Source organism: Eublepharis macularius, chromosome 2 (assembly GCF_028583425.1).
Source record: "Eublepharis macularius isolate TG4126 chromosome 2, MPM_Emac_v1.0, whole genome shotgun sequence".
Classification (NCBI taxonomy): Eukaryota; Metazoa; Chordata; class Lepidosauria; order Squamata; family Eublepharidae; genus Eublepharis; species Eublepharis macularius.
This window is the reverse complement of record NC_072791.1, coordinates 195,311,751-195,339,149: the sequence shown is the minus strand read 5'-3', so window position 1 is coordinate 195,339,149 and position 27,399 is coordinate 195,311,751. Positions and strand designations below refer to the sequence as shown.

General features: G+C 41.0%; 1 protein-coding gene across 1 annotated transcript; it reads left to right on the top strand.

The window, feature by feature from the left end:
• Window positions 1–6: 6 nt before the first annotated feature.
• GALNT3 (polypeptide N-acetylgalactosaminyltransferase 3) lies at window positions 7–26,966 on the top strand. The gene is made up of 11 exons (XM_054972465.1): window positions 7–129; window positions 10,263–10,862; window positions 11,555–11,727; window positions 13,104–13,253; window positions 14,525–14,759; window positions 15,957–16,074; window positions 16,217–16,417; window positions 20,563–20,694; window positions 20,812–20,913; window positions 24,037–24,189; window positions 24,641–26,966. Exons 2-11 carry the CDS (start codon window positions 10,297–10,299, stop codon window positions 24,761–24,763), a joined length of 1,953 nt encoding a protein of 650 aa, XP_054828440.1. The 5' UTR covers window positions 7–129; window positions 10,263–10,296; the 3' UTR covers window positions 24,764–26,966.
• Window positions 26,967–27,399: the final 433 nt, after the last annotated feature.

Sequence of the window (27,399 nt, the reverse complement as noted above, 5' to 3'; positions counted from 1 at the left end):
TGACAACAGAGCGGGGCGCTTGGCGGCTCGCCGCCCGGAGGGAAGGAGGGCGGGCGGCCGGCCGGGACAAAAGCGAGGCTCACGCCGCGGCGCTCCTCTCTTCTGCTCCTCGGCTGTCCCCTGGCGCAGGTGAGAGCGGGGCCTCGGGGAGGGCGAGGCGGGGCAGAGCGCTGTTGGCCTCCCGCGGGGGTCGCGCCTCTGGGGGGACCCTCCGGTCTTTGTGTTACCCTTGCCCGGAGAGGCAAAGCGGGCGACAGCGGCGTCCAGCCTCCCTTCGGGGGCCCAGAGCCGGGCTCCTGTGCGCTCCAGCATCCTCTCCCCCGCCGCAAGCGCCCAGTTCGAGCCGTAGAGAGAAGAGCGCCCCGCACCCCTCCCCGCCGTCGCCCTTCAAGCGACGGATTTCCAGGAGGCAAAACTGCTGCCGCTGAATTGGAAGTTCAGAGCTCCCCTCCCTCTCCCCATGTGCCTTTTTTGGTAAATAAAGGCGTCCGGCGGCACTTTTCGAGGCTAGGCATCGGCTGCATGAACTGTACATCTCTGTGGCGGACAAATGTATATTTAAAAGTTGAAAGCGACAGAAAGGTGGGAGGGGGAGAAAGCTGTTACAAAGAGACTCCTGTTCGAAAGCCACAGCCAACCAAAACGGCGCATTTGGAGTCAGTACTAAGTTTGCCAGCTCTGGGTTGGCAGATTCCTGGAGGTGTTGGGCATGGAGCCTGGGGAGGGACCTCAGTGGGGCACAGTGCCATAATGCCCCTCCAAAGAAGTCATTTTTCTCCAGGGGAGCTGACATCTGATGCCTGGAGATCAGTTGTAATTCCAGGAGATCTCCAGCTACCACCTGGAGGTTGACAACCCTAGGACCACTCCCAATTGGTGTTCTATAGGCATAATGGGGTTCGCATAAACGTGGCTTTGACACAGGGGTGGGCTTGTGCAGTTTCCCTGTTGCTTGTGCTGCAGGTGATAAAGTGCAGCACAACAGGGCTTCCACATGGCAGGTTTCCCTGCAGCAGCAACTACATCCTCTGGGCTACCAGGACTTTTGCAGTGTTTGGATTTTTAACTAAAAATAGAATATTGTTATAATAGATACAGCCTTATGGAAGATAAATGTAACCGGCTCCCCAATGTCCAGCTTCCACTTTTAAAAGTCTCTAGCTCCTTCCATTGTGAAGATATGCCTTTCTACCTATTTCTCTGCAATGGAAAGGGCTAGAGACTGACTTTTTTCAAAAATGAAAGCTGAACATGTTTTGTATATTGATACAATGATATATCAATATAATGATATACTAATCTCATTAAAAAATAATTATAAAAGCTCCCCAAGTGGTATGGGGAAGAAATGGCCAATGTGTGGAGAACAAGTGTCAGAAAAATGGTTGCCAGGTGGGTGGGAAAATCTGAAGCTATTTGGGCTTTCCTTCGGTCTTCTCAAAACTTCACAGCAAAACAGGTTTTAGAAAGATCTGTAAAAAGACAGGGACTATCTAGGAGGTGCACAAATCTACCACAGTGCTGTTGGGAAGTAGTGGGGGGGGGGGACCCTGCTTCCCAACAACATTGGACCTAGGGAAGATAAATAGGGTTGCCGGGTCCCCCCAGGTAACGGGTGATAGTGGGCATTTACTCCTGGTCTTCCCTTCACACACACAGCTCGCTTGCACTCCCCATGCAATGATATCACTTCTGTTGCGACCAGAAACAATGTCATTGTGTGGTCACTATATATTGGTGTAACTGGAAGTGACATCATCATGTGGGACGCGGGAGCGTGCACACAGCCCATTTGTCTAGATTGCCTGCTGATGGCCTCCCTCTTGCTGATTGCCAGAGGCAAATCATTGGGGATTTGCCCACCACTGGTAGGCACCTGGCAACCCTACTGAGATAACCCACATAGAAAGGGTGAACATGTGGCTTTTTCCCATGTTCAGACGGAGTTTGGATAGGTATTGCTTGCCTTTAAAAAAACCTTCCACCATCAATCCCACAACTTTTACCTGCTCCTCCTCAAAGCTATAAAAGTCTCCCTCTTTTAAATTATGCTTGCCCTGATTGGGAAGGGTGTTTGGAATATCTGAAAGCAGACATAAACAGGAGTCTAGCGGAACCTTAAAGACTGACATTTTTTTCCAACATAAAGGTTTTTGTGGACTAGAATGCGCTTCTCCAGATGCAAAGTCCGTATTATGTTAAGAGCTCACTAGACTCCTGCTTATTTTTTTGCTGCAACAGATCACTCCCTGAAAGTAGAAAAACCCTCTTCTATCTGCAAATGGATGTATATTTGGAAAGAAAGAGGGAGTGTGAATGGGTGAGCCGTCTTTCGTTCCAGGAACTGTTGTTGGTGATGTGGAAGGAGGCTGTTCTCAAACAGAAGATGTTGACATAAAGAGGGGAGGTGTGTGCCTTTATACTTGGCTTCCCATGAGTCACAGGGATGCCACATCATAGTTACAGGCTGAATTTGGCTGTACAAGGAGGGAGTGATCTTTAGGATGTCATCAGTAGATCAACATCTAATCCACACAGCAGTAGTAGCACTAGTATAATTATATTTGCCATTTCTGTAGTACTTTTGTATGTAGGAGGTGGTTGGATGGGGAATCCTAGGAAAGTTTGGTGTTCATGCTCAACTATTTGATATATACCTTTTCACTCATCTCATGGCAAGGCAAATGCTGGTTCCTCAAAGCATGCCATTGAAACACAAAGCCCAATCTTACACATGCTTACTCACAAGTAAACTTTGCGGAATTCTTTAAGGATATTTAATATTTATGCAGTATGATAATACTTTTCAAACTACAAAGCACTTAACCATTTTGTGTCCGGTTTTAAAAGTGCTTAGATTTACAAAGTGCATTTGATTGCGCAGAGGCACCCTGTTGTTCCTTTGCCTCGTGTGCGTGTTCTCAAAAGAATTTTACAAAAAAAATTTGCTTTGAAATGTTGGGCTTTCAATATTATTAGAAGTTTGACAGAAGTTGGGATGCATCTCTAAACTTCATTTTATAGTTCTCTCAGTTGTGCAGTTTTCTGCTTGGAGAAAATGGGGCAAGTCATCTCTGTAGTCTGATTCGTGCTAAAATGCATGCCAATGAAAGATGCCTTCCTCTCAGAGGGAGGACAAGCAGCAGCCAGGTACCTCTCTATCATGCCTGAATCCAGCTCCAACTGAATGCTCCCCTCTCTCCTGCCATCAGAGGATTAAGAAGCAGGCATGCACCGACATTTGTACTGAATTTTAATTTCATTTCTATTTTCTTTTAATTTAATAAGACCAAATAATATCCTTATTATTCAGCATCCTGCTGAGAAGGCTTTGAGGCTAGCAGTCAGATTCAGGATGTGATTAGTAACAATTCCAACAATTGTTTTCTCTGTACCGGATGACTAGAGAATTACAATTTAGTAAATAGCCTGTAAGCAGACACAAGTACTTTCGGCAAATGGTATTTGTGACCAAACCATGAGTATTGACAGGGTAGATCACAATGGGTGTATTTGTACCTGTCTCTAGAAATGTGTGTACTTTCTTTGCAAAACAATACAGCACTGTCATTCTTGAGCCTCGTCATCTGACATTTCCTCCCAAGGGTTTTAAGAGTTCAGGTGTTCTAGTGGCAAACCTCAGAGTCTTCATTCATTCTCCTTCTCTTCCAGGAGGTTGTGGTGTGACCGTAGGCTAGCTATTGTAAGCCTCAGTTCCAGCAGTTGTGATATCGGTATAATAATGACATACTTCACCAAAGAATTAGAAATAATGACATACTTCACATACTTTAATGGCAACTTAAAGTACTTGGCAACATCTCAAAGAACTTTTATACGTGATTAGAAGTAGCAGAACAAATATTTAGCTGTGCTTGCCTGAACTTCAGAGGATAAGAAATAAGCCATTTCCACTGAAACACAATCGAAAAGAGTCCAGTAGCACCTTTAAGACTAACCAACTTTACTGTAGCATAAGCTTTCGAGAATCACAGTTCTCTTCGTCAGATGCGCCTCTGACGAAGAGAATTGTGATTCTCGAAAGCTTATGCTACAGTAAAGTTGGTTAGTCTTAAAGGTGCTACTGGACTCTTTTCGATATTGTTACTACAGACTAACACGGCTAGCTCTTCTGCATCTATGACCACCAAAACACAAAAATCCATCTAGAGAATGGTGGAGCATATTAGAATCTTACTATGATTTGAGACAAGGGGCGCAATAGGAGTTGTTTAGTAACGTGTTTGCTAGCTGATTATATTTACAGTATTCTAGGTCTGACAGTTCACAAAGGGCATAATAGTCCGTGGTATTCCAACTCTCCCCCCACCCTCCAAATTATACTTTGCATTTTATTTCAGTTGTACCTTGAATGAAATGAAAATCACAGAAAATAAGTTTTGGGTTTTATCTACAATTTTTTAAAAAGAACTTGGCTGTATTGTTGGCTATCCATTTTGTATAGTCTGTGGTTTGGGCCCAATTAGCTTGTCCACTGATGGAAAAGGAGGAGAGATTCCCCTTTGATTGTCATAAAGCCTACGCTAGGGATCATTGTACCTTAATGGACAAAAGCCGTGTGGGATGAAAGCTGTAATAAGCCGGGGAATTGAGTGAGAAAGAGCAAAAATACTGGCTGGATTCATCCCTGCATTTTAGTAAAACTCTTTCCCATTTTTACTTGTTAGAGTTACATCCTCATTCTTCTAGTTTAATTTAAATTAGTTCGTTATTTGATGCTTGATTTGTAAAATCTACATTTTTAAAATGAAGTAGTGAGAATGAAGGCGGCTCGCAATTTCTTCTTAGAAGTCTGGTGCTGAGGATGCCTCTTTTTGGCAGGGGTGGGGCCTGCCCTTCAACGTGTCTGCCCCAGCTGCTTTGGCTTACCCTTCAGACTGAGCTGATTTGATAGTAAGTGAAAGCGGCCATGGTAACTTTTGTCTTGATATTTATGTTTAGTGAGCAAATAGTATTTACTTACGTGCAAGAGCATTCTTTAGTATATAATCATTTATCCATGACCCTCCTCAGAACAAAGGAAACAATAGGTATATTCTCAATCACACAAAATTTAAAGCAAAAAAGGGCACACACACTCAGCCTAACCCACCTCTTAGGGTTGTTGTAAGGATAATTGGAGGCTAGGAGAATGATGTAAACTACTGTGGAGAAAGGCACTCTATAAATGAAGCAAATTAAGGAATGTGGGTAAAGATGAGGGGGCAGCTAAAAGATAAATTGTTTAGTGGGTTTGAAGGAGAGAAGGATGTATGGAAAAGTGAGCATATGGAAGCTGCCAGGAGGAGGGAAAGAGGAAATAGTGTGGGGAAGATAGAGGGAAAAAGTGAAATACCCCCAGCATGTCCTTTCCGGCTCCCCACCGTGCAACTGTGTCTGGCTCAGCTGGCACTACACTACTGAACCATAAGGGAAAGTCTGCAGAGGGGGAAAGGTGAAGACAGGAGGGCAGACAAAGGTGGGTCAGAAGGAGAGAAGGAAACAAGAAAGGAGGGGAGGCTATGGGGGTAGGGAATGGGAAAAGGACATGTTGCGGGAGGCAGAAACGAGATGTCCCCCGTGAGTCCTTGCAAGTCTCCACGTGTAGAATTCTAATTGAGACTGTATGTCTGTAGACAATTATATAAGTATCGTAAAGATTTTGCAGCAGTACTTCTAATGAGGAACATGATTAACACAGAGTCATTACAGCGGTCATGGAAATCAGTTGCATGCTAGCTGTTGTTAATTCAGACGCAGAACTGAGATATCCTAAAATATTAATTTCCTCATTGTACTGTATAAGGTATCAGTATTACTGTGTCCCAAGTAAGTCTCTTTTTACAAAACCTTTTGATGAAAAGCATTCCAAAGAAACATTTCATCAGTAAGTACCTTCTGGTGCTTTAAGAGTATCCGAAATCTGCAGTTGTGTGTATGCTTTATTTATTTTGTTTTTATATGATTTAAGTTTTTTCTCCAACATTATCTAGTTTGTTTCTAAATAGCAGCAATGGTAATGTCAAAGTAAGCAAAATATGTCTGTCTAAATAAATATTTTGATGTAGGATTTTAATGTATTTGAAATATCATCAGACTACTACGTGATTGTGTGTGGAAAGCTTGATTACATCCTCCAGTTTGCCAGATCCGAGCAAGTCTGTTAATGATAGGACGTTTTGGAGGTCTTTCATTCATAGGGTCATCATCATAGGTCGGAGGCGACTTGACAGCACATAACACACACACACACACATGATTTTATGTGGAAAGCTTGATGATTACCACAACTGGATTTAGCTTGAATAATTAACTAAGTTTTAGCTCTTTGATATAGCTCTTTTAACTCTCTTGTGATTGACAAATGCTGTTCTTCTCCCCTGCCCCCAGGAGCTCATGGCAGCTTCAAGGAGAGGGGGCTATTTAAAGAGAATGTCTACAAAATGATTTACCGCTGGTACTTGACACCAAAGAAAATTGCGTTAGGGAATTTGAACATGTTTAATAAATGCTGGAAATGTAAAAAGCATGAAGGATCGTTGTATCACATGTGGTGGACTTGTGAGGTAGCTAGGCAGTACTGGGGGGAAATAATAAGAGTGATAAGTGAGATTTTACAATTTCAAGTTAATAAGAACCCAGAACTCCTGCTACTGAACTTGGGAATGGAGGATATTCCGGCACAATACAGGACATTGTTATTTTACATGACAGCAGCGGCTAGACTTTTGTATGCGCAAAAGTGGAAAGTACAAGAAGTGCCAACTATCGAAGACTGGATTTACAAATTGCTGTACATGGCGGAAATGGACAAAATGACAAGGAAACTGAGAGACCTTGATCCAGGACAGTTCAACATGGATTGGGAGAAGCTGAAACAATATTTGGTGAAAAAATGGGAGGTGGGAGGAGAACTGTGGCAGTTTGAAAATTACTGAAATATAACAAAAGAAGGGGGAAGTGACTTTACCGGGGGGAGGAAATTTAAAGGAGAAATTCTAAGCAATTATATTATCTGACTATTAAATATAGTATTAAGCAATAGAGGTGTTACTATAATAAGTATAAAGAATTATAAGGATAGAAATCAATTAGTTCTATTTCTGGCAGATAATTGTTTAATGGAGAAAATATATAATTAAACAGAATGAATATAAGAAAGGTGGAAAGAAATATATAGTAACATACAGAATATGAGTTAAATTGTTTAACCTGTGCCGAATGTACATCGTGTTCATAGAGGTACTCAGAAATATGCAGTGTATGGGTCAAATTGATTGATTATTGTTGGCAGATAACTGTATAATGGAGAAATTATATAATTAAAATATAATGAACATAAGATAGGTAGAAGGAAGTAAAGAGTAACATATAGAGTATAGGTTAGATTGATTGACTTATGTCGAATGTATATTATGGTTATAGAAGTACTTAAAGTCATGTAGAATGCGAGACGAATTGTTTGTCCCATATTGATGAGACTAGAATGTGTGAGATAAAATTTAGAGTACAAAAACGGATAAATGATTATTATTATTAAAGGGCATATGTCAGGAATGTAATATTTAGCTGATAAGTTAAGTGGGATAGGGAACAGAGATAGCACGGTGTTATAATAGACAAGCTTAGAAGAGAGTGAAAGTATATGATTATTAGAATAAAATAAGTATGAAATGAGTAGGGGGAAAATGGATAAGGGGTTGGAAAACTGTTGGAAGTCAACAAAAGGGGGGGAAGGGAGGGGGTTAGAACTTGAATATTTAAAGGAAATGGATTGTAATGAATATAATATTGATTGATTTCTAATCCAATAAAAAATTTTCACAAAAAAAAAAGGAGAGGGGGCTATGTAGTGTCAGGGACCCAACGCAAAGGGAAAGAGTGGGGAAAAACCTCCTTCAACTCTGTTTCCCAAAGGCTGGGGGGGAAGGGGTGGTCCTGAATGTGGATCTCCTCAGTAATCTTGCATTTGCCCCAGAGTTTCAGGGCCATTTCATTTACTAGAATTTTCCTGCATGTCAGTGATTTCTTTATAGAAGATTTGCTATAATGCCTGGAGAGAAAGAACCAGTGTGGTATAGTGGTTAGGGTGTCAGACTAGAATCTGGGAGACCCCAGGTTTGAATCCCCACACTTCCATGGAATCTTGTTGGGTGACAGTGGGCCAATCACATACTCTTAGCCTAATTTACCTCCCAGGGTTTTTGTGAGGATTAAATGGAGGAGAGAAGAACAATGTAAGCCACTTCGGGGGGGGAGGGGGGAGGATGTCCATGAAGTAATTATGGCGCAAGAGTTTTGCTTTTTCACTGCATGTATACCAGTAGGGCAGCTCTTTCTTGTAGCAGATGCTCAAATGATGTTCATGGTATATACTTCACACTATCTGGTAAGCATGGATTTTCCTACATAGAGATTATTCTGATTTGTGAAGCAGCCTTGGGAGATTGGGGGCCGATCTCATGTGAGATTGGATTTAGACTGATTTCACAATACGCCAAACAGCTAGCACTACTTTTTGTATTGTGAAACTTGACCCTTTTGAAGTGGGACGAACAGCTGGTAGCCCCTGAGCCTTACTTGACCTTGCCGTTATTTTTTCTGTCCCCTTCCATCTGTCTTCATGCCAGGTTAGATGTGCTAGCGGGAGAGAAATAGTAGCTCAAGCATTGCTTTTGGCTCGGCCAAAAGCTTAGAAAATGAGCCGGTCAGTCCAGTACGAGTTCAAGAGAATGCCATTCTGTTCCACCCCTCAACTGAAGTGGGGCAGGGGCAGTGTTTTCTGGAAGCCCTGCAGTTAGGGAAGTGTGTGCCTAACTCAAGGCTTGTGTGTGGGTGTGCACCAGTAGGGGGCGAGAAGCAAGCGAGGGCTCTTAAAGGCCGACCTGGCCCTGCCCTCACTTTTCTTGTCTCTGGCCCTCACAGAATGATGTGGACACAGAGTAGATGGCACAGGTTGCTCGATGGCACGTGTTCACCAGAGACGGCAGTTTCACTAAAGGATCCCTTTACGCTGCCTTCTGTAAATGGCAGTTTTCAGTTCAGTCTGCTGGAGAACACTCTTCTTGGGAAACTGTGAGGCTGTTGCAGAAACCTCTGCTCCAGAAACTAAAGATCATCCCACTCTTCCATTTCACAATGGAAGGGAGTGTCTATCTGCGGGATAAGAAGTGACCTGCCAGGTATTCCCTAGCCAAGTTTCTAGGTTGAGAGATGATTATGATGCCATGGCTGGACACTGCAAGCTGCAAAGTTCTCCATTATTTTAGAGCACACCAATGACTGTATTTTTAAATCCTCTTTATCCATAAATGCACCTTGGCATTTACCCTTTTTATCTGGGGCAAATAAAATTCCTTCCAGATGAGCAGCATGACAATTCCAGCCATCATGTAATATCTAATGACCCTTCTGGGCATGTATTCCGGTGATACATATTTTTATGATCTGATTGATATAGTTTAGCTTTTTATCTACAAGGCTGAATAGGGTTGTCAGCTTCAGGGTGGGAAATTCCTGGCGATTTAGAGGTGGAGCCTGGAGAGGTCGGGGTTTGAGGAGGGAAGGAACCTCAGCAGGGTGTAATACCATAGAGTCTACCGTCCAAAGCAGCCATTTTCTCCAAGGGAATTGATCATTGTGGTTAGGAGATCAGTTGTGATTCCAGGAGATCTCCAGCCACTGAAGGTACTTTTTAAATAAAAGTTGATTTTATAACCAAGACATATAAAGAGAATTTCTTGGACTGAGATGAAGTGCAACAGAGGCATAGTAGGACAGCTTGGAAACAACATGTCTGAGGAGAAGTAAATGGGTGGGGTGGTGGAGATCTGGGGTACTGAGGGTTGACTGAGTTTCTTGGCTGCTGGTGTGCTAAGTGGCAGGCAGCCTGGAAGGGGAGGCTGTGCGGTCTCATGGATGGCAAACTGGGAGAGTGAGTGGGTCAGGTCTGTATAGTACACTTCCACCAGCATGGAGTGGAATGTAAAAAAACTTTGCGCATCTTACTGATAATGGGCCCATAATCATTCATGATTCTGCAATGTAGGTTGTAGAAGGGCCCATACTGTTAGGAGCCCATTACGTGTGGCTGGATATTATATATTTGAGAGGGAAGGAGCAAAATAGGAGCTAAGAAGTAAAAGAGGACTGTCCTACTTCATGCATGTTTTTGCCCAGCTAACTAAGTGAAAGTATTCTTATGAGGCTCTAATTTTGTATAGCTGTGTGTATATTAATAACCATTCTTTAAATTTTTGCAGATACTACCGTTTTAGCAAACACTTAACTACCTCTATGAAAAAGACTCATTTTATCAGAAGCACTTATCTATGCGGACTTTCTGGGATGGCTCTCCTCAGAATGCTAAGACGTTTTATAAAGAAACCGTTTTCCCAGTGGAAGCTTTGGAAGTTTACTGTCATTATTTTTATCTTTTTAATTTTTTTGCTTTTGTTGCAAAGAGAAGTAGGTATTCAGGATTTTCATGACGAGCCAGGAATCCAGACAAAAGATGGAAAAAGAGCTAACGTGCTAGGTCTAGTGCTCAACGCTATGAACAATATTAAAGGTGCAAAGCCAAAAATGCAAATTAAAGCACCTGTTAGACAAACTCAGGTTCCTGGGGAGAGACGCTGTTTACCAGGATCTTATACAGCAGCTGAACTGAAACCTTTCCTGGATCGACCCCCTCAAGATCCTAATGCACCTGGAGCTTCTGGGAAAGCATTTAAACCTGTCAGTTTGAGTCCGGAAGAACAGAAGGAGAAAGAGCGCGGAGATGACAAACATTGTTTTAATGCTTTTGCAAGTGACAGGATTTCTTTACACAGGGATCTTGGACCAGACACACGCCCTCCTGAGTAAGTTGAAGTTCATGTTGATTTCTGGTTTTTAAGTATGCAAATATCAGAAATGAGATTCTTGGTTTCCTTTATTGATGTGTGGAATGTCACATGTATCATTAGAATAACTTCTACATCAAAGTCTTTAATTCCATAAGCATAACATGTGAATAGTCAGTTTTAGTCTACTATATGTTGCTTTTCTACTCCAATTCCTTCTCTCACATAGCAGCAAATAAGCAGCATCTGAGAACTGCTAACAAATCCTAATTGAAGATCTTATGGGTTGGAGCCATTTTGCACCCAGTTCCTCTTAAAACGTGTTTGCAAAGCAAAAATAATTTCTTACGTCCACTTTTATAACTTTTGTTGATGATCTTTTCCAACCTTGGATAGCTTTTTAAATAATTGTCATAAATTTCCAAGTCTGTTAAGCCTCTATTGGATATATTCTTATTTTAGTCCTTTGCTTGCTCTCAATTGGTCTGATTCAAAAACATTCCTGCGATTGTTAGGAAATGCTCTTGCAATGTTGATGCTGCGCAAGGCTTTCCTTATAGTAAGTGTTTGGTTTGTGGGATTTGAACTGAAATGGTAAAGAGCCAAGAGGCTCTGCCACACACTTGCCAAGCATATAATGCTGTTTGTCTGTGCCGTATCAAACATAAAGTTCACGTTTAGTTCTGTGACCCTCTGTTTTTATTCCCTAGGTGTATTGAACAAAAATTTAAACGCTGTCCACCACTGCCAACTACAAGTGTTATCATAGTTTTTCACAATGAAGCTTGGTCTACTCTACTAAGAACAGTTCATAGTGTGATGTATTCTTCCCCTGCAATATTACTGAAAGAAATAATTTTGGTGGATGATGCCAGTGATGATGGTAAGGAAATGTAATATTTGTGTGGTTTTCTGATTTTTTTGTGGTACTCTCTGCTGGAGAAAGGCATTGTTTTTCTCTTATTTAAGCAACCGAGCCACAAAAGCCTCCTCTCTTTCTTCTCTTGGCATGCCACACCAAGACTGAGGATTTCTTGGTTTAGAATTAACCACAGTGTCCACATTGGGCGCTTTAATGAATTGTGGTTTCTTTGCAAGAAGCAAACCACAGTTTGTTTAAAGCATATGATCTGGATGTCAAGACAAATTTCCATGAGCTATAAAATAGGAAGCCTTCCAGCTCACCATGACAGAAAAGCGAAGAGAGCAAGCCTGAAGGATTCTTGAGACTCACTGTAAGACCAAACAAACCATGGGATTGGATCTGGAATAAATTGGCCCTTTCCACCAATATCCTCCTTCCCACTGCAGAACCCACATTATTCCGCAGGGTTCCCTATCTACCAGGAGCTACCTGTCATGGAGATCAGTGGGCTGCATTAGGAGAGGTGGGAGGCAGGAGATTCTGCTGATGTAAAATTTAGTCTAGCTCTATCTCCTGGTTTATGTAAGTCTTGGCATAGTATGCAAAGCGGGGAAGGAGGGGAGAAAAATACTTTTGTAGCTTCTTTGCATAAATAAGAGAAGTTTGTTTAGTGGTCTGAATGCTGCCTCTGTAGGTATTAAAAAAACAAGCCTCCCTTTAGCTGATCTTATTTCTATCAAATATTGGTGTCATGTTTTTGTTGCCCTTTCTTGATGTCTTGTTGTTGAGGAAGGGTTCTCATCCTGGTCCACTGGTGTACCCCTCTTCCATTTTCCTCTGTTGCCCACTGCTGCAAATTGTTTCACACTAAGTTTGGAAACATATTGGGCATATAGGACTCTGAAGCAATATTCTTATAAGTGACTAGCATCTTATAGATCTTAAAGCAACAGGTGTCATCTTCTGATCATGATCTAGCAACTCTTCTTTAAAAAGGCAAAAGATTATGAAAACAGGGTTAATAATAATATTAGAGTTATTTTCACAAAATTGACACAGTAACAAATTGCCACCCCTTTGCTTAAATACACTGATTTGAACTGTGCCTCTTCATCAGTTAAATGTTTTAATCACGTTTTTCAGAACACAAGAATTATAATAGAAACTAAATTTTAACTGCTTTGCGATAGAGGTTTATGTTTTTACTGTGATTAATTCAGTTTGTAGCATATTTTTTTGGCCACATTTTTTTTTAGTTGAAAGCAGACGATATAAAGCTTTAGATTTATATTTACACGCATATCAAAATAAAATATTGGACAAAGAAGCGAACCATGAAAAGTAAACTGTGTAAAAGACTGTGTTCAGAAGAGACTGACATGTTGTCGTTCCAGATTACTTGCATGATAAACTGGATGAATATGTGAAACAATTCCAGATAGTTAAAATTGTTCGACAAAAGACGAGAAAAGGTCTCATTACCGCTCGATTGTTAGGAGCTTCAGTAGCAACTGGAGAAACTCTCACTTTTTTGGACGCACATTGTAAGTATGTGTAGATTGCAAATGCAAAGAATAATAGTGTTCATATAGCTAAGGATATCTTGTATTGATTTCCTTCTTTGAATTATTTGTTCTACTGGTAAATATGTTGTGTCTAATAAAATAGATAAATGAGGATGAAAATATATACCTTCATAGCATGAGGCTGAGAAATGACAATCTGGTTTGTCCGTCTTCTAAGGACAGCTGTTAAGTGTATGGTTGCCAGTCCCTTACTGGGGATGGGGGATCCCTCATTCCCACCCTGCACCCCCACCCCCACTTATCTGGCTGATGGGGGGAATGTGCCTCCCCGGGTGCACTCCTGCGTGCTGCAGTGGCCTGATTTGACCCGAATCAGGCCGGATTTGGGCTGAGTTGGGCTGCTATGGAGCGCAAGAGTACTGCACTCTGCAGTGACCCGATTTGGGGCAGTGGCCCAATTTTGCCATCCTGTGGACCACAGGAGTGTTGCCAGGATGGCATGTGGCCTGCGCAATGATGTCACTTCCTGGAAGTGATGTTATCATGTAGGCCAGAAATGCACAAAAGGGACATCAAAAGGTAGGTGCTGGGCATCTAACCTCTCTTGAGTGGGATGGGGGACCTGGCAACCCTAGTTAAGTGGCTCTGCAATATTTGGACTCTTGGCAGGAAAGTAACAGCTTTTAATATCCAATTCCACAACGTTTGCAACTTGACCAGACTTTCCCAGGGAGAGACTGCTGGGGGCAGGGTGTGGGGGGAGAAGGGGGAGCTGAAAGCCAGTGTAGTGTGGTGGTTAGCTTGTCAGACTAGAATCTGGGAGATCGAGGTTCAAATCCTCACCATGCCATCGAAGCTTGTTGGGTGAGCTCGGGCCAGTCACCCTCTGTAAGCCTTGTCTACCTCACAGGATTATTGAGAGGATAAAATTGAGGAGAAGAGAATGATGTAAGCAGTTTTGGGTCCCCATTGGTTGTTTTGTACCCCAGGTCCATTTGTTGTTGTTTAGGGAAAGAAAACTCTTAAGTGGTAAGTGGCTGTACTTTGGGGGTATTATCACCTTCACATAAGTAAACAATGCCCTAAGAAGAAGACGTAAAGTCATTGTGTGCATTCTGCCTAAAAAAATGCAGCCTGGGTAGTAAACACATTTCAGAGTTGTCTTAGGTATTTATTGTGTGTGTGTTTCATAAAATGTGTGTCTAAAATGTTCTTGTAATTCACTTTTATGATTAAGGGAAATCAGTTCTAAAGTCCGTCTTTCTCTTTTTTTTCTCTTCTCCTACCAGGTGAATGTTTTTATGGCTGGCTAGAACCCTTGTTGGCAAGAATAGCTGAAAATTACACTTGTGTTGTAAGTCCAGATATTTCTGCTATAGATGTCAATACTTTTGAATTTAGCAAGCCTTCTCCTTATGGTCATAACCATAACAGAGGAAATTTTGACTGGAGTTTGTCCTTTGGATGGGAATCTCTACCTGAACACGAAAACAAAAGAAGAAAAGATGAAACCTATCCTATTAAGTAAGCAATACAACTTCTTTTTACAAACTGTTTCCTTGAAAAAAAATTGTTTCTAAAATTAATGTGTACTCTTCCTTTTCTTTTGTATACCAGAACAGTAGCAAATGGAGAGATTTTTTTTGTATATTTCTATTGCCTTGAACATTTTTTCCACAGTATTTTTACATGGCATAGCAATTAGAGTGCCGAACTAGGATCTGGGAGATACAAGGTCAAATCCCCACTGTCACTTGGGCCAGTCATTCTCTTAGCCTAACCTCCCTCACAGGGTTGTTGTGAGGATAAAAATTAGGAAAGAAGAAGCACACATGTCTTCCTGAGCTCCTTCCTGCAGAATGAAAATGCACTAAATGGAGAAATTTTAACCTAAGCCCACGTGTAGGTTTGAAAGGCTTGTTTTGTCCTATAAACAATTCCAAGCCAGTGGTTCCATCAATAGAAGTTCACACAAAACTGCCTGTTTCGTTATTAAATACTGTGAAACTTAAGGATGCTAACGCTTTCCTGATTAAAGCCTAATGTAACTGTAAGAAATCCAACAGATACAGAGTACCTCCATGTCAGGACCAAGTGTACCTGTTGAATTTCTATCTGCCATACACTTACGGAATGCACAGTAGAAAAAAAGTTTGCATCCCTAGTGGCGATGGTTTTGTAGAGACTATATATGAATCTGTAGTTTGGCTTTGACTTTTTTTTACACTTTCAGATACAGTTTAAAGCGCCATAATACCTTTTTGAAACGTATATCAGAAGCTATTTTTAATGACAACTTATAAAAATTATGGCATATAGGAATTTGGACCTTCCCCCCCCCCTTTCAGATTAGCTACACAAGTGTTTTGTACCAGTTTGTTTCACTGAAGTAATACCGAAGAATTCTGCTGGGAGAGCACCAGCACAAGAGAATTCATTATCTTCAAAATATGGAAGAGTTTCCAGAACAGTTTTTGACCGTGTTACTGATCTAGCTTTGAAGTGGATGCTAGTGTGCCAGAGAATTCATTGCCACGGTAGTGGTTTCTCTGCAAAGCTAGTCAGATATTTTCAGTGATGTGTGGGGGTTAGCGGGTTCATAAGCAGATGCTGGCCGAACCCGAGAAGGGAGGCTTAATACAGAGGCTTATAAGGAAAAAAAAATAAGCACAAATTTTAGTCAGGAAGATACTGACTTCATCAATTATTGTCTTTTTGCAGAACTCCTACTTTTGCAGGAGGCCTCTTCTCCATATCGAAAGACTACTTTGAATACATTGGAAAATATGATGAAGAAATGGAAATATGGGGAGGAGAAAACATAGAAATGTCTTTCAGAGTAAGTTTAGAAATACAATGTCTCGGGCAGCTGCTGATCGCTTTTCACTCAAAGGCTTTGTAAAGATTTCATTCTACTGATAGGCTACCTTTAAAAGACTTGCTGTTTTAAAAGAAAGCTTTACATACCTATAATTTTTCAGGTATGGCAGTGTGGAGGTCAGTTGGAAATCGTACCTTGCTCTGTGGTTGGCCATGTGTTTCGTAGCAAGAGCCCCCACACCTTTCCCAAAGGGACTCAAGTGATCACACGTAATCAAGTTCGCCTTGCAGAAGTCTGGATGGATGAATTTAAAGACATATTTTACCGAAGGAACAGAGAAGCAGCAAAAATTGTTAAACAAGTAGGTGCCAATGGTGGTGGTATTAGAAATCAGTTGCTGCTGAGGGAAAAAAATTATTTATTGGTGTGTGTGTATGTGTGTGTGTGTATACAGGGGACTACCTTTACCTTTACCAGGTAGTCCCCTGTGCAAGCACCGAGTCATTACTGACCCATGGGGGGACGTCACATCACGACGTTTTCTTGGCAGACTTTTTACGGGGTAGTTTGCCATTGCCTTCCCCAGTCATCTACACTTTACCCCCAGGAAACTGGGTACTCATTTTACCGACCTCAGAAGGATGGAAGGCTGAGTTAACCTTGAGCTTATTTGCCCAGCAAATAGACTAAATACCTTTGGCAGCACCTGATTAAGTTTTTCATTTTTATTTCTTTATTTTATAAAATTGTGCTACCTATCTGAAGTCCAGTGAACTAGTGTGGTTCAGTGAACTGTTTTAATCTTCCAGTAGTATTGGAAGAGCCTTATGAACCGCAGGGTCCTAGGTACCAGGAATCCTTAGGGCCTCAGCTGCCCTAGAAATGACATGTGCCGGGGTTCCCTGTAGTTGCCAGGGCCGCTGAAATCTCTACTGGACATTTGAGCACTTTAAGAAGCTATATTTCTAAGGTCTCCTTGCTGACTAGAACATAATCACAAGTTCAGTCTAAGATGAAGAAGAACTTTCTAGGGGAACAGTGCTCTACATATAGTACAACCGAGCAAGTTGAGATAGAAAAATTTTCCCTATTAGAATGTAAAATACAGTTCAAAGGGGAAGACCTGTTCGTTGGCCTTTTTGTGAAAAACTGTCTGAAGAAAGTTATTAAATAGGAATATTAAACTGTTGAAATCGGTCTTAGCAGGGCTTTTTTCTGGGAAAAGAGGTGGTGGAACTCAGTGGGTTGCCCTCAGAGAAAATGGTCACATGGCTGGTGGCCCCACCCCCTGATCTCCAGACAGAGGGGAGTTTAGATTGTGCTGAGTGGCACGGAGGGCAATCTCAACTCCCTTCTGTCTGGATGTCAGGGGGCGGGGCCACCAGCCATGTGACCATTTTCAAGAGGTTCTGGAACTCCATTCCCCCTGAAAAAAAGCCCTGGGTCTTGGTGGTAGAGAGGGAAGAAAGGTGGGCATGTATTGACGTTGCAGTAAAAAAACTACATGGAATGCATGTCCTTTGGGAATTATTTGTGTATGAGGTAGGAGTGTTCTTGAATAATTCTGCATGTTATTGAAACAAACATAGATTTTAAAATATCCTTGCTCATGCTCTATTGTTAAATAATATTGAAAATGAACTGCCATGTAGTTTAACAGACTTGATAACTATCTTTGTCAAGAGTTGCGCTACTGTTTAAATATTGGTAAAGTAATAAATTAATCGGCGAGTAGCTTAACAAAATACTGTATTTGCTCAGACGTTGTAGTCACATTGGATTACAAGGTAGACAGATGGCTATGTTCAACAAGTTGGAATTAATTTTTAATCGGGCACCGACACTGTTTGTTGCTGCACTGACGGACTCGTCTTGCTCTTCCTACCTCCTTTAGCTCACAGAGCTTGATGCAAAACTTGCAAGTTTGATTGAACTCCAATTATCTGTGATCTCAAAATGCCTTGGGTGAATTGGATACTGTACGCACACATCATTGGATACTGTGCTATCGTTGCACTGTAGCAGTCATTTGCAATTCGACTGGCATGTCTTCACTGGAAAATCGAATTGTGAATGATTGCTATAGCACGGTACCCAGTGATATGTGGGTGCAGTTGGAGTTTAGTTCCCCCCCCCCCCATAATTCTAAACTTCATTTTCATCCCAGTGTATACCCTAGTATTTGCAAAGCAAACAAATTCCATTTCACCTAAACCCCTGCATTGAAATGTTGCACTGAACTGGAGCTTCCATCAAACTGGAAAGTTTTGTATCAGGCTCTGTGCAAGAAAGGATGTGGGGAAAACAGAGGGAGCAAACGAACGGAGCAGTAAGTGACCAAGCACAATTTAATTGCAGCTGCTTGTGGTTTCAGAATTTAACCACATTCTGTTAAAAATGATGGAGCTCCTTCATCTCTTCGTAACATTTTAGAGACTGTTTCTTATTTGTATTTTGATTACACAGTCTCTAGTACCTGAGATCACAGGCTCTGCTGCTTAGAGTCACAAACAAGCTCCTCTCGGATCCTTACAGAGTAAGGAAAAATAGTACTGCCTGCCCCAACCCTAAAACCTTTGAAGTTGCTTGAGATCAGCAATATCATCTCTGTAGAGCGTGAGACCTCCCAGAGGTGATGAGTTTATCTTGCTTTCTTCAAGCTCTTCTGTATATACAGGAGGAAGTTACATGTAATAAAGACACACAAAAAAGTAGGTTCTTAGGAAAAACCATAAACAAGCCATGTAAATTACAAATAAATTCTAATTTTAAGAAAAAAAATTCTTTTTTACTTCACAACCATCCTCACATGGTGACTGTTCTGTCACACTACCATCTATAACAATACCTTCCTGTAGTACCAGTTAAGCAGAAGTCTAAGACAAAAGCCTTTGGTGTCAGCAAAAACCTTTTGGGGAGGCAAATATATGGGTCACACTCACAAAAAAGGGCAGGTGTTCTCACAGTATCAGCCTGGGTAAAGTAGGGAACACCTAAGCTCCATGTGAGTGGAAGTAGGAGACCAGGACCCTTCTGAGGTAAAAGTTTAAAGTAATGAAAGGAAGAGCTGAAGTAAAGATTCAAAGGCAAAGGTTTAAAAGTTTTTAAAAACAGTAAATCATTACAGGGTGGTTCAAAAAGCTTACAATGTGTAAGCATTCACGTTCTCAGGCCAGATGTTTTTAAAAAGCAGGGGGTGAGAAAGATCTTTCAGGGCCTGATTTTAAGGCCTCTTTGTCTGCATCCGCCATAGGATGCCTTGCGCAAAGCTCTGGTGTGAAATAAAATATAATCCTTCCATGAACAGAAGGCACTTCCTGAGTGTGAAATGGCACCTTTGGATCCAGCCTCTTGGGTTTTGAGGTAACAGATATGCTTGCAGGGACACATTTCCAAGGTTTGATTACAGATGAATGTACATCCTACATAAAGAAAAAAAACACTGACGAAAACTAAATTTATGAATGCGACAAGTATGGTTCCCCACCCCTGCACCAGAAAGGAGATTTTGAAAAATGCTCTCTTGTCTAAATCTCCTGTGTGTTTCTCTCTGGCTCAGGAAATGTTTTTTTTTTAATTGCGTTGCGGTTTAGCTGGATACTAACAAGCCATTGCCATAGGTTGCTCGCTGTTAAGACTGTCGACAAAGGTTTACAGAGCTCTTTATTTAGTGGACCGAGAATTAAAAACGTCTTTCATGCTTAAATAAAATTGATATGAAAGTGATTGTGTATTATAGCCATGATCCAGCAAGACTGTGTTTGTGTGCATAATGCTCTCCTGCAGTGTTAATAGACATTGGCAGCATCTCTCATATATTAGGCTCCTGTGCCATAGCAGACCCTCTAGTGTAGCTCTCCTTGTCTCTGTGCCTCTGCATAAACAGCGCTCTGGGTACATAGTTTCCATCTGTCCTCGCTGCTAAATGCTGCATGTCTAATAGAACACCAAGTAAAACACACTTTAGTTCCAGTGATATTAGTGAATAAGACGAGTTAAATGATACAATTTTTTGTCTCGCCCATTTATAACATTCACAAGTTTCACTGTAAGGAAAACGGTTTTAGACTTAACAAGCTTTCTGTATATTACAGAATTGTTAAGTGTGTTCTGTTCAGAAATAGCATGTTAGATCAAGAGACAGCCTGAAGCCTGTAAGACAGTTCCAGGCAAATATTCCCTTCCTAGAGAAGCACCATAGTGATAGATTGTAAGCTCATTCCTAGAAAGAGATCCTCCTATATACGCACATCCTCTAAATGGCATCCGTTTATTCAAAAGGAATAAAAAGTGAACATGGAGTATGTCTCTCTCCCCTCCCCCATGCACACTCTAATAAGCATCTCAAGTTCCTATTTTAACTATTAAAAATCTACTTTTAAGCTTCTTGAAATAATTATTTTGCAAACCCGTCTATTTTTAGTTTTTAGTAAAAGGTTTATCTTTTTACAAATCATGCTTTTAATGTATATTTATAAAACTAAATATTTATCTTTGCTTCAACAGAAAACTTTTGGTGACCTCTCAAAAAGACTGGAGTTAAGGCAACGGTTACAGTGTAAAAACTTTACCTGGTATCTCAGCAATGTATATCCAGAGGTGTATGTCCCAGATTTGAATCCTCCATTATCTGGATTTGTGAGTATACTTTCCCTTTTAAAGCAAAACAAACCTTGACACCAGTGTTTGCATAGTGTTTAACAGCACTAGGTCTGCACTTAACACTTCTGCTTTCTTTTCTTTTTAATTATTCAGTTAAGAAACATTGGAAGAAGATCATGTCTCGACGCTGGAGAAAACAATAATGGCGGCAAACCATTAATTATGTATACTTGTCATGGACTCGGAGGAAACCAGGTACTGTGTACCTTTTAAAAAATTATATAACTGGCACAAAATGCAGTGAATTTTTATACTACATTTTTTGGGCTACAGGGGTTCCAGATAGTCATGGCAAACAAGTTGTTTGAAATTTGTATGTTTGACCTTTAGCGAGTTGTCTCTGAAATGCACAACTGTACACTAGCATTGAACTTGTTCAGAGATGCCCCTTGGATTCTACAGAGTGATAGGTGGGCTGAACAGGACCTTATGAAAACTGAACTGTGTTGTGGGGCATGCGCTAAAATCCTCTGTAGTGTGGCAGGCTGCTTGATGTGGAAAGGGTTTCCTGGGAGAAGGAAGTTTGAACTCCGTTCATGTAACATGCTAGGCATTAAATGTAATTTAGGAGTGTTGATGTTGAATGTTTGACTGCCATGCGGGTACATTCTTTTGTTATGGAAGATGGAGGGAAAAATCCTTGAACAGTACTAAACTACTGGCTAGTAAAATACAAAATGTGCACTAACGACAGGACTGTGTTTTGTTGTGTGTGTTGGATGTCGATCTGGGAGACCCAGGTTCAAATTGCTGCTCTTCCATGAAGCTTATTGGGTGACCCTGGGTGGGTCAATCTCTAACAGGCTAACCTACCTCATTGGGCTGTTGCGAAGATAAAATAGAGGAGCAGAGGATGTTTTATGCCACACTGAGGTCTTTGTAGGAGGGGCAGGTTAAAATGCATTGAATACATAAAGTTCATCTTATTTTAAACACTGCAGTCACTGTGGCTCTGTTTTGAGGGAGAGTCCAACAGGGGGAAGGGAGTTTTAACCCTCCACCACTGAACTGGCTTCACCCTTGCTGGGAACAATGTATGGGCATTCATATTTTTTCCAAAGTGAGGGTAAAATCATCTTATTGGTGATGACTTTAATGGGAGAGAGATTAAAAATTCCTGTGCTCTTCTCTCCCCCCCGCCCCCCCATGCAAATGTTCCTTTATAAATAGCAATCGCATTGGCTATAAAGATCTCTGTAAAAAAGTCTGTGTGGTTGTAAAGGTTAGGGCGTCTGACTACAATCTGGGAGGCCTATGTTCAGATGCCCTCTACCTCAAAGGTGGTCTTGCACCCATTATTCTCTCTGTCTCAGACTAACTTGGTTGTTGATAAAACAGGGCAGGGAACCATGTAAAGACAAATGAGCCCCGAGTTCCATGGAAGAAACAAGGGATAAAAATGCACTGGGGGACGGGCTGTGGCTCCATGGCACAGCTTGTGTTTTACTATGCAGGAGATCCCAGGATCAGTACCTGGCATCTCCCATTAAAGGATCACAAGTTTGGGAAAGGAAAGATTTGGAAAAAGCGAAAAAAACCTCCCTTAAAATACCCACCTGAAGAAGAGCAGGTGCTCCATGAGCCTTTTAAATAAGAAAACGCATAGCCAAAAGTGTATGTAATCTTTTTTCCTGCGAACAATAGAAAAGTGTATTGTTATCTAGTTAGGCTGACATACTCTTTATGTACCCTTTTCCTTGTTGTGAATATTATTAAGCATCTAGCTCCATTTAAAGTATATGGAAGGAGAAAAAAGATGGTCTCTATTTGGGGAAATAACCTACCCTTATTATACACCAAGTGGAACCCAAAATTAAAATCTACCTTCAGTGGGTCCCTCCCTTTATAAAACAGACTGCTTGTGCATATTTTCCTGCACGCGTCCATTTTTCTGCTGTTGAGTCAGTCTCCTGTATCTCCACGCACTAACAACTTGAGCGACTTCTCTAAGGTTGTACTTTGACTACGTTGCACTGGTTGGCTGTCTGTGTCTGTCACGCACTTTTCAGCTCTTCTGCGGCTTCTTGTCTGGCCCTGCTCTATTCTGCAAGAACACTGTCTTCATTGCTGCCTTGTAAACTCGATGATCTTGACTCTTGATCTCATCTTCCTCTCCTACTGCTTTTTCCTTTGCCTCTAGAGCTCTCGCTGTCAAGAAGGACACCAGTGGGTTGACTGAGCAGCAGCCAGGCCCGGGTGATCTGTCCTGTCATACTTACCACCTCAGCCTGGGAGGTCAGAGCGGTCTTCCCTATACGAAAAGCAAAACCCAACATCCCAAACCACCTACCATGTTGAGCTAATAGGTTTTCCACGAGGGTTGCATTTCTAAACAGGATGAACAATTTATGGGGCAGGGATCGTTCAGAACATGTCGCAACACCCTCTTTACTGCTGTGTCACGTGAGGGCCTCTGAATGTTCCCCCCCCAGTCTTTGTTAATAGCATTAAATCCAAAAAGATTGTAGTAATAAGTGACAGCTGTCAGCCTGTTCAAAAAAGTACTCTTAAGTGGCAAATAGTTTCAGTACTGATGGGTGGCTTTTCTGTACTTTGCCCGTCAAGGGGGTGAATCATATTTCCATTTGCTTTATTCGCTAACAGCACCCAGCCACCTGCCGAGTGTATCATACCATCCTATTAATCAGTATGTCTCTCTTTTATTTATGGATTACATCCCTAATTGGTTTGATCTAATGTAGAGGGGAGCAGTCTGGTATTTTACAATGCAGAATATGTGGTTAATTTTGTCTTGTCCTGCCCTATGGTAGCAAAAGCGCTTCTGTGCTTTAAAGAACTCACCTGTTCTGAGCTGCAGTGGAGAGAGCATCTTGCTCTGTACTATTAAGACATTCCACATTTGTGGAAGCAGGATAGCCAAGCCCATCACTTATGACTGGTAGAGATGCCTGGGGTACAGACCAGCCAAAAATTAAGCTCTTGGAAGTCTCATTTATTTAAATGACAGAAAAAACCATGGATCCCGTTGAGATTAGTGTCTTTAAGATGCTTAACTTTGTCTGGATTGTGCCCTTTTCAAAGCCATTGGGCCAATTCTAAGTTTATGAGCCATTGCATAAGCTTCTCAGATCAGTGCCGCTCTCTACACATTAGTTTTATTTTTGCTTCATTGTAATGCAAAACTGCATTTTCAGTATTCACACCTTTTCTTAAAAATGTGTTGTAGTCCATAACTGGATGTCGTTATGCTTATGGATACTCAGGTGACCAAACATACTAATATGTTGCTATCTCAGTTAATCTGTGTAGTGGCATTTTGGGTGATGTTCCCTAACAGAATGGCTTTGATTTACACAGTACTTTGAATACACTGCACGCCAAGAAATTAGACACAACATCCAGAAGGAGCTGTGCCTACATGCTTCTCGAGGAGCGGTTCAACTTTATGAGTGTGGCTACAAAGGAAAGAAGAGCAGAACCCCTCTAGAAGAGAATTGGGTGATCCGAAAGGTATATTTTTAGAAACCATTTAATTTGATAAAAATTAACTAAATGGGTTGCTCTGGAAATTAGAAACTGTTAATTAGTTCAATGAATGGGATATTTAGAGTTCAGGTTCTACTTGGGTCTATCTTGAACCCTTAGAACAAAGTAGGCTGCTAGTTGCTGAGAACTTATGACAGGCTGTCTTTGCACTCCTTCTGTTGCCTTTTTAGGTAAGTTTTCCGATGAACTTCACATCTTATGACGCATTGATATGTGCTCAGTTCTCTGCTCACACTCAGGGGATGCCGGTATTGTTTTGTCTGACTGGATGACTTTAGGCCAGTTGCTGTCTCTGGTTAGGCTCTCCCATAGAGTTCTTGTGATAAAATACGGGGTGCATAAATAATGTTTGCTAACCTGATCTCCTTGGAGGAAGAAGGGGATAAAACACAATCAACAATCTTTTCTGTTCTAGGACCAGCTGTTATACAACAGAGCCCTAAAGATGTGCCTGACAGCAAACGACGAACATCCAAGCATGGTGTCATGTAATCCCTCTGACCCCTTCCAAAAATGGATTTTTGGTCAAAACAATTAAGTCCTGCTACTGGTAATTAGGAGATGGTTTATAAAGGGGAATACAGACGTGTGTCCAGCTTCCTGTGGACTTCCTGGATCCTGGCTTTTCCACTTCACACTTCTTTCTGCATCCTACCAAGGCCTCTACAGTTTTGTTCCTCGGAGTCAACAGACCCCTGAGAAATGGCATAAGGGCAAAGTGTGAGTATGCAGTGAGAAGGGGGAATCAACAGAAATCGTCACCCCTCAGAGGAACTTTGTAGTTGGATACATGCCTCTAGCATCTCCTCTGAAATTATAAATGTTCAAACTTAAAATTAGTCAGCACCACCTAATTGTAATATACTGGGAAAGCCTTCCTTCTTTAATAGTAAAGTGCACAATTAGCAATAATTCCAAAGAATACTTCAGTTTCTTGACTGTTTAAAAATGTTTACAAAATATTGGAAATTGGATTTCCAGTATTAATTTTTATACAACCATTGTCTTTAAGATGTAATTCCCTGTGATTTGGGGATAGTTTACAAGTTTTTATGTATATATGCTTAAGACTTTGGAGATGTTTATTAATGAAGGTTAGAAAACACACTTTTTTTCTGAGAGCAGCTAAAAAACAGAGTGCCTTATTGGTGTTCTTCGTAACTTAAACTGTGACTTGACTTTCCTAAAAGGCCAGGTCAGGCCGTGCTGTAGGCATTGACCTAGGCTGCCTAATGTTTAACATGTCTAAGAGAAGTCTATGAAACGCATCAAATCTTGTGAAAATACAAAGTTTTATAATCACTCTTGAATTAAAAATATATTTTTGGTATTTAGCTCCTTGTTCATCTTCCATTCCATTGGCCTTGATGTATCAATTCTATATTATTTGGTCTTGATATGCCACCATTTTGTTGTTCAGTGTGCTTTTGTTCATGTTGAGCCTGCTTAACATTTCTGAATCTGCTTGAAAAAAACAGTTCTGTGTTACTGCTGTGTACACCTGGCATTACATTACTGGCTCATATGCCATCCCTGGAGACCCATCTTTTGATTAATAGATAAATTCCAAGTTTCTGTTTTTTGGAATCATCCTCACAGTTCTGTTTTCTTCATTTAACTATTCAAAAGCTGGACAAAGGAGCTATTGCAAAATATTACAAGAGACTTCAATCAGAAAAGTGGTCCATCTTTTTTGTTTGATTTAACATCCTTGGCATAAAACAATGATTCCTTTTCATATTCAAAATGTATAAAATGGCTTGTTTACATATTCTGTAATTAAACACTAACTCAGTTTCAAGTTTTGATTCTTTGTTCTTTTTACCTCATCTTGAAAATTGCAAGCAACTTGTTTAATACTAAAAAAAATAAGATCTGCTGTTTACTGGTGGTAGGGTTCATGTCAAAAAGCGTACTGAAAATCAAAAGAGAGAATACTCCCGAACCTTATGAAAGTAGCTTGGGTGTGCTTTTATGGGGTGTTTTTTACCTGAGCATACTGCAGATGTGTACTTGCGACACATCCAGAGGTTTTTATGTGGTGTTCTGTGTGCACATGAGGTTTGAAATAAACTGTGCTCCATCAGTGGCTGCCAGCTTCACAGCTTGCTATGAGGCACAAGCTGTTTCATACAGAGTTGTTTTAAAAAACTAGTTGTCAGTGCCACCCTCATGTGCACATGGAAGAGTATTTTGTGTGCACATGGATGCCCCTGGCCCCAAGTCAAAAATTTGTTTATAACACTTGTAATCTGAGATGGTAATGAAGCAGCTTCCCATATTTCAGAGTCTGTGTGTTTGTGGGTTTTTTGTCAAGGATATTACAGGTACTTAAAGTACTATGTATGCAGCATGAAAACCTTACTGTTTAGGCATAACATGCAAAAACAAAGTTTTGAATTACTACAGCTGTTCCAGGAGTGCCATTATTCTTATTTTAAAACCTTTTCTTTGGTTTTGTTCTATTTATGATTGTTTTTCTCCCTTCTGTGTCTATCTGGGATTTAAGCCACAATGTTAACTGCTATTTTTCTTCTCCTCACATTTGAATGCCCAAAAATTTCAACCAAACTATAAACTGAAGCTACAATTATCTTTTCATGACATTTCAATGTTACATTTTTATCTTCTGCACAGGATGCATTCCCCCCCAACAAAAAAACTAGTTTTGTATGGATTCAACATGACACTTTTAACTGCTGTTGTTCCAGATTAGACTCTTAATTTTTGTACTCCTGTGGTTATGAGATGTGCTATATACTGTGCCTTTTAAAATTCTATTCTATAATGCAATAAAAAATAAAGCTATTTTAATGCAAAAACTTACCTTGAGAATCCAGCATGTGTATTTTTATTGTGTTGGAGCATTCTAAAACCCCACTCATTTGTATGGTGTTCAAATCACTCAAAGAGAGATTTTTAGAAATCCTGGTCCTTGTAACCATCCTTGGAAATACTGAAGGCAGCATGTACTTTATGTACACGCTCCCCGCCCCCCGCAGGTAGCTGGAGGAAAGCCGGGGTGGGGGATGAATGGGGTGGCTTGAAGCAAGAACTCTTCTCTAGGTCATCTGATTCTCCTTAAAGGTGAACAGATAAAAATGCTGGAGTGAAATAGCAAGCCACTGACTAGTTGGCTGTAGTTACAGATGTTTTCTGGGTAGCTCCTAATAC

Coding starts and splice junctions, on each gene's coding strand:
- GALNT3 (XM_054972465.1), top strand. CDS start 10,297: ATGAAAAAGACTCATTTTATCAGAAGCACTTATCTATGCGGACTTTCT. Junction 10,863..11,554: donor CCAGACACACGCCCTCCTGA/GTAAGTTGAAGT, acceptor TTTATTCCCTAG/GTGTATTGAACAAAAATTTA. Junction 16,075..16,216: donor ACATAGAAATGTCTTTCAGA/GTAAGTTTAGAA, acceptor ATAATTTTTCAG/GTATGGCAGTGTGGAGGTCA.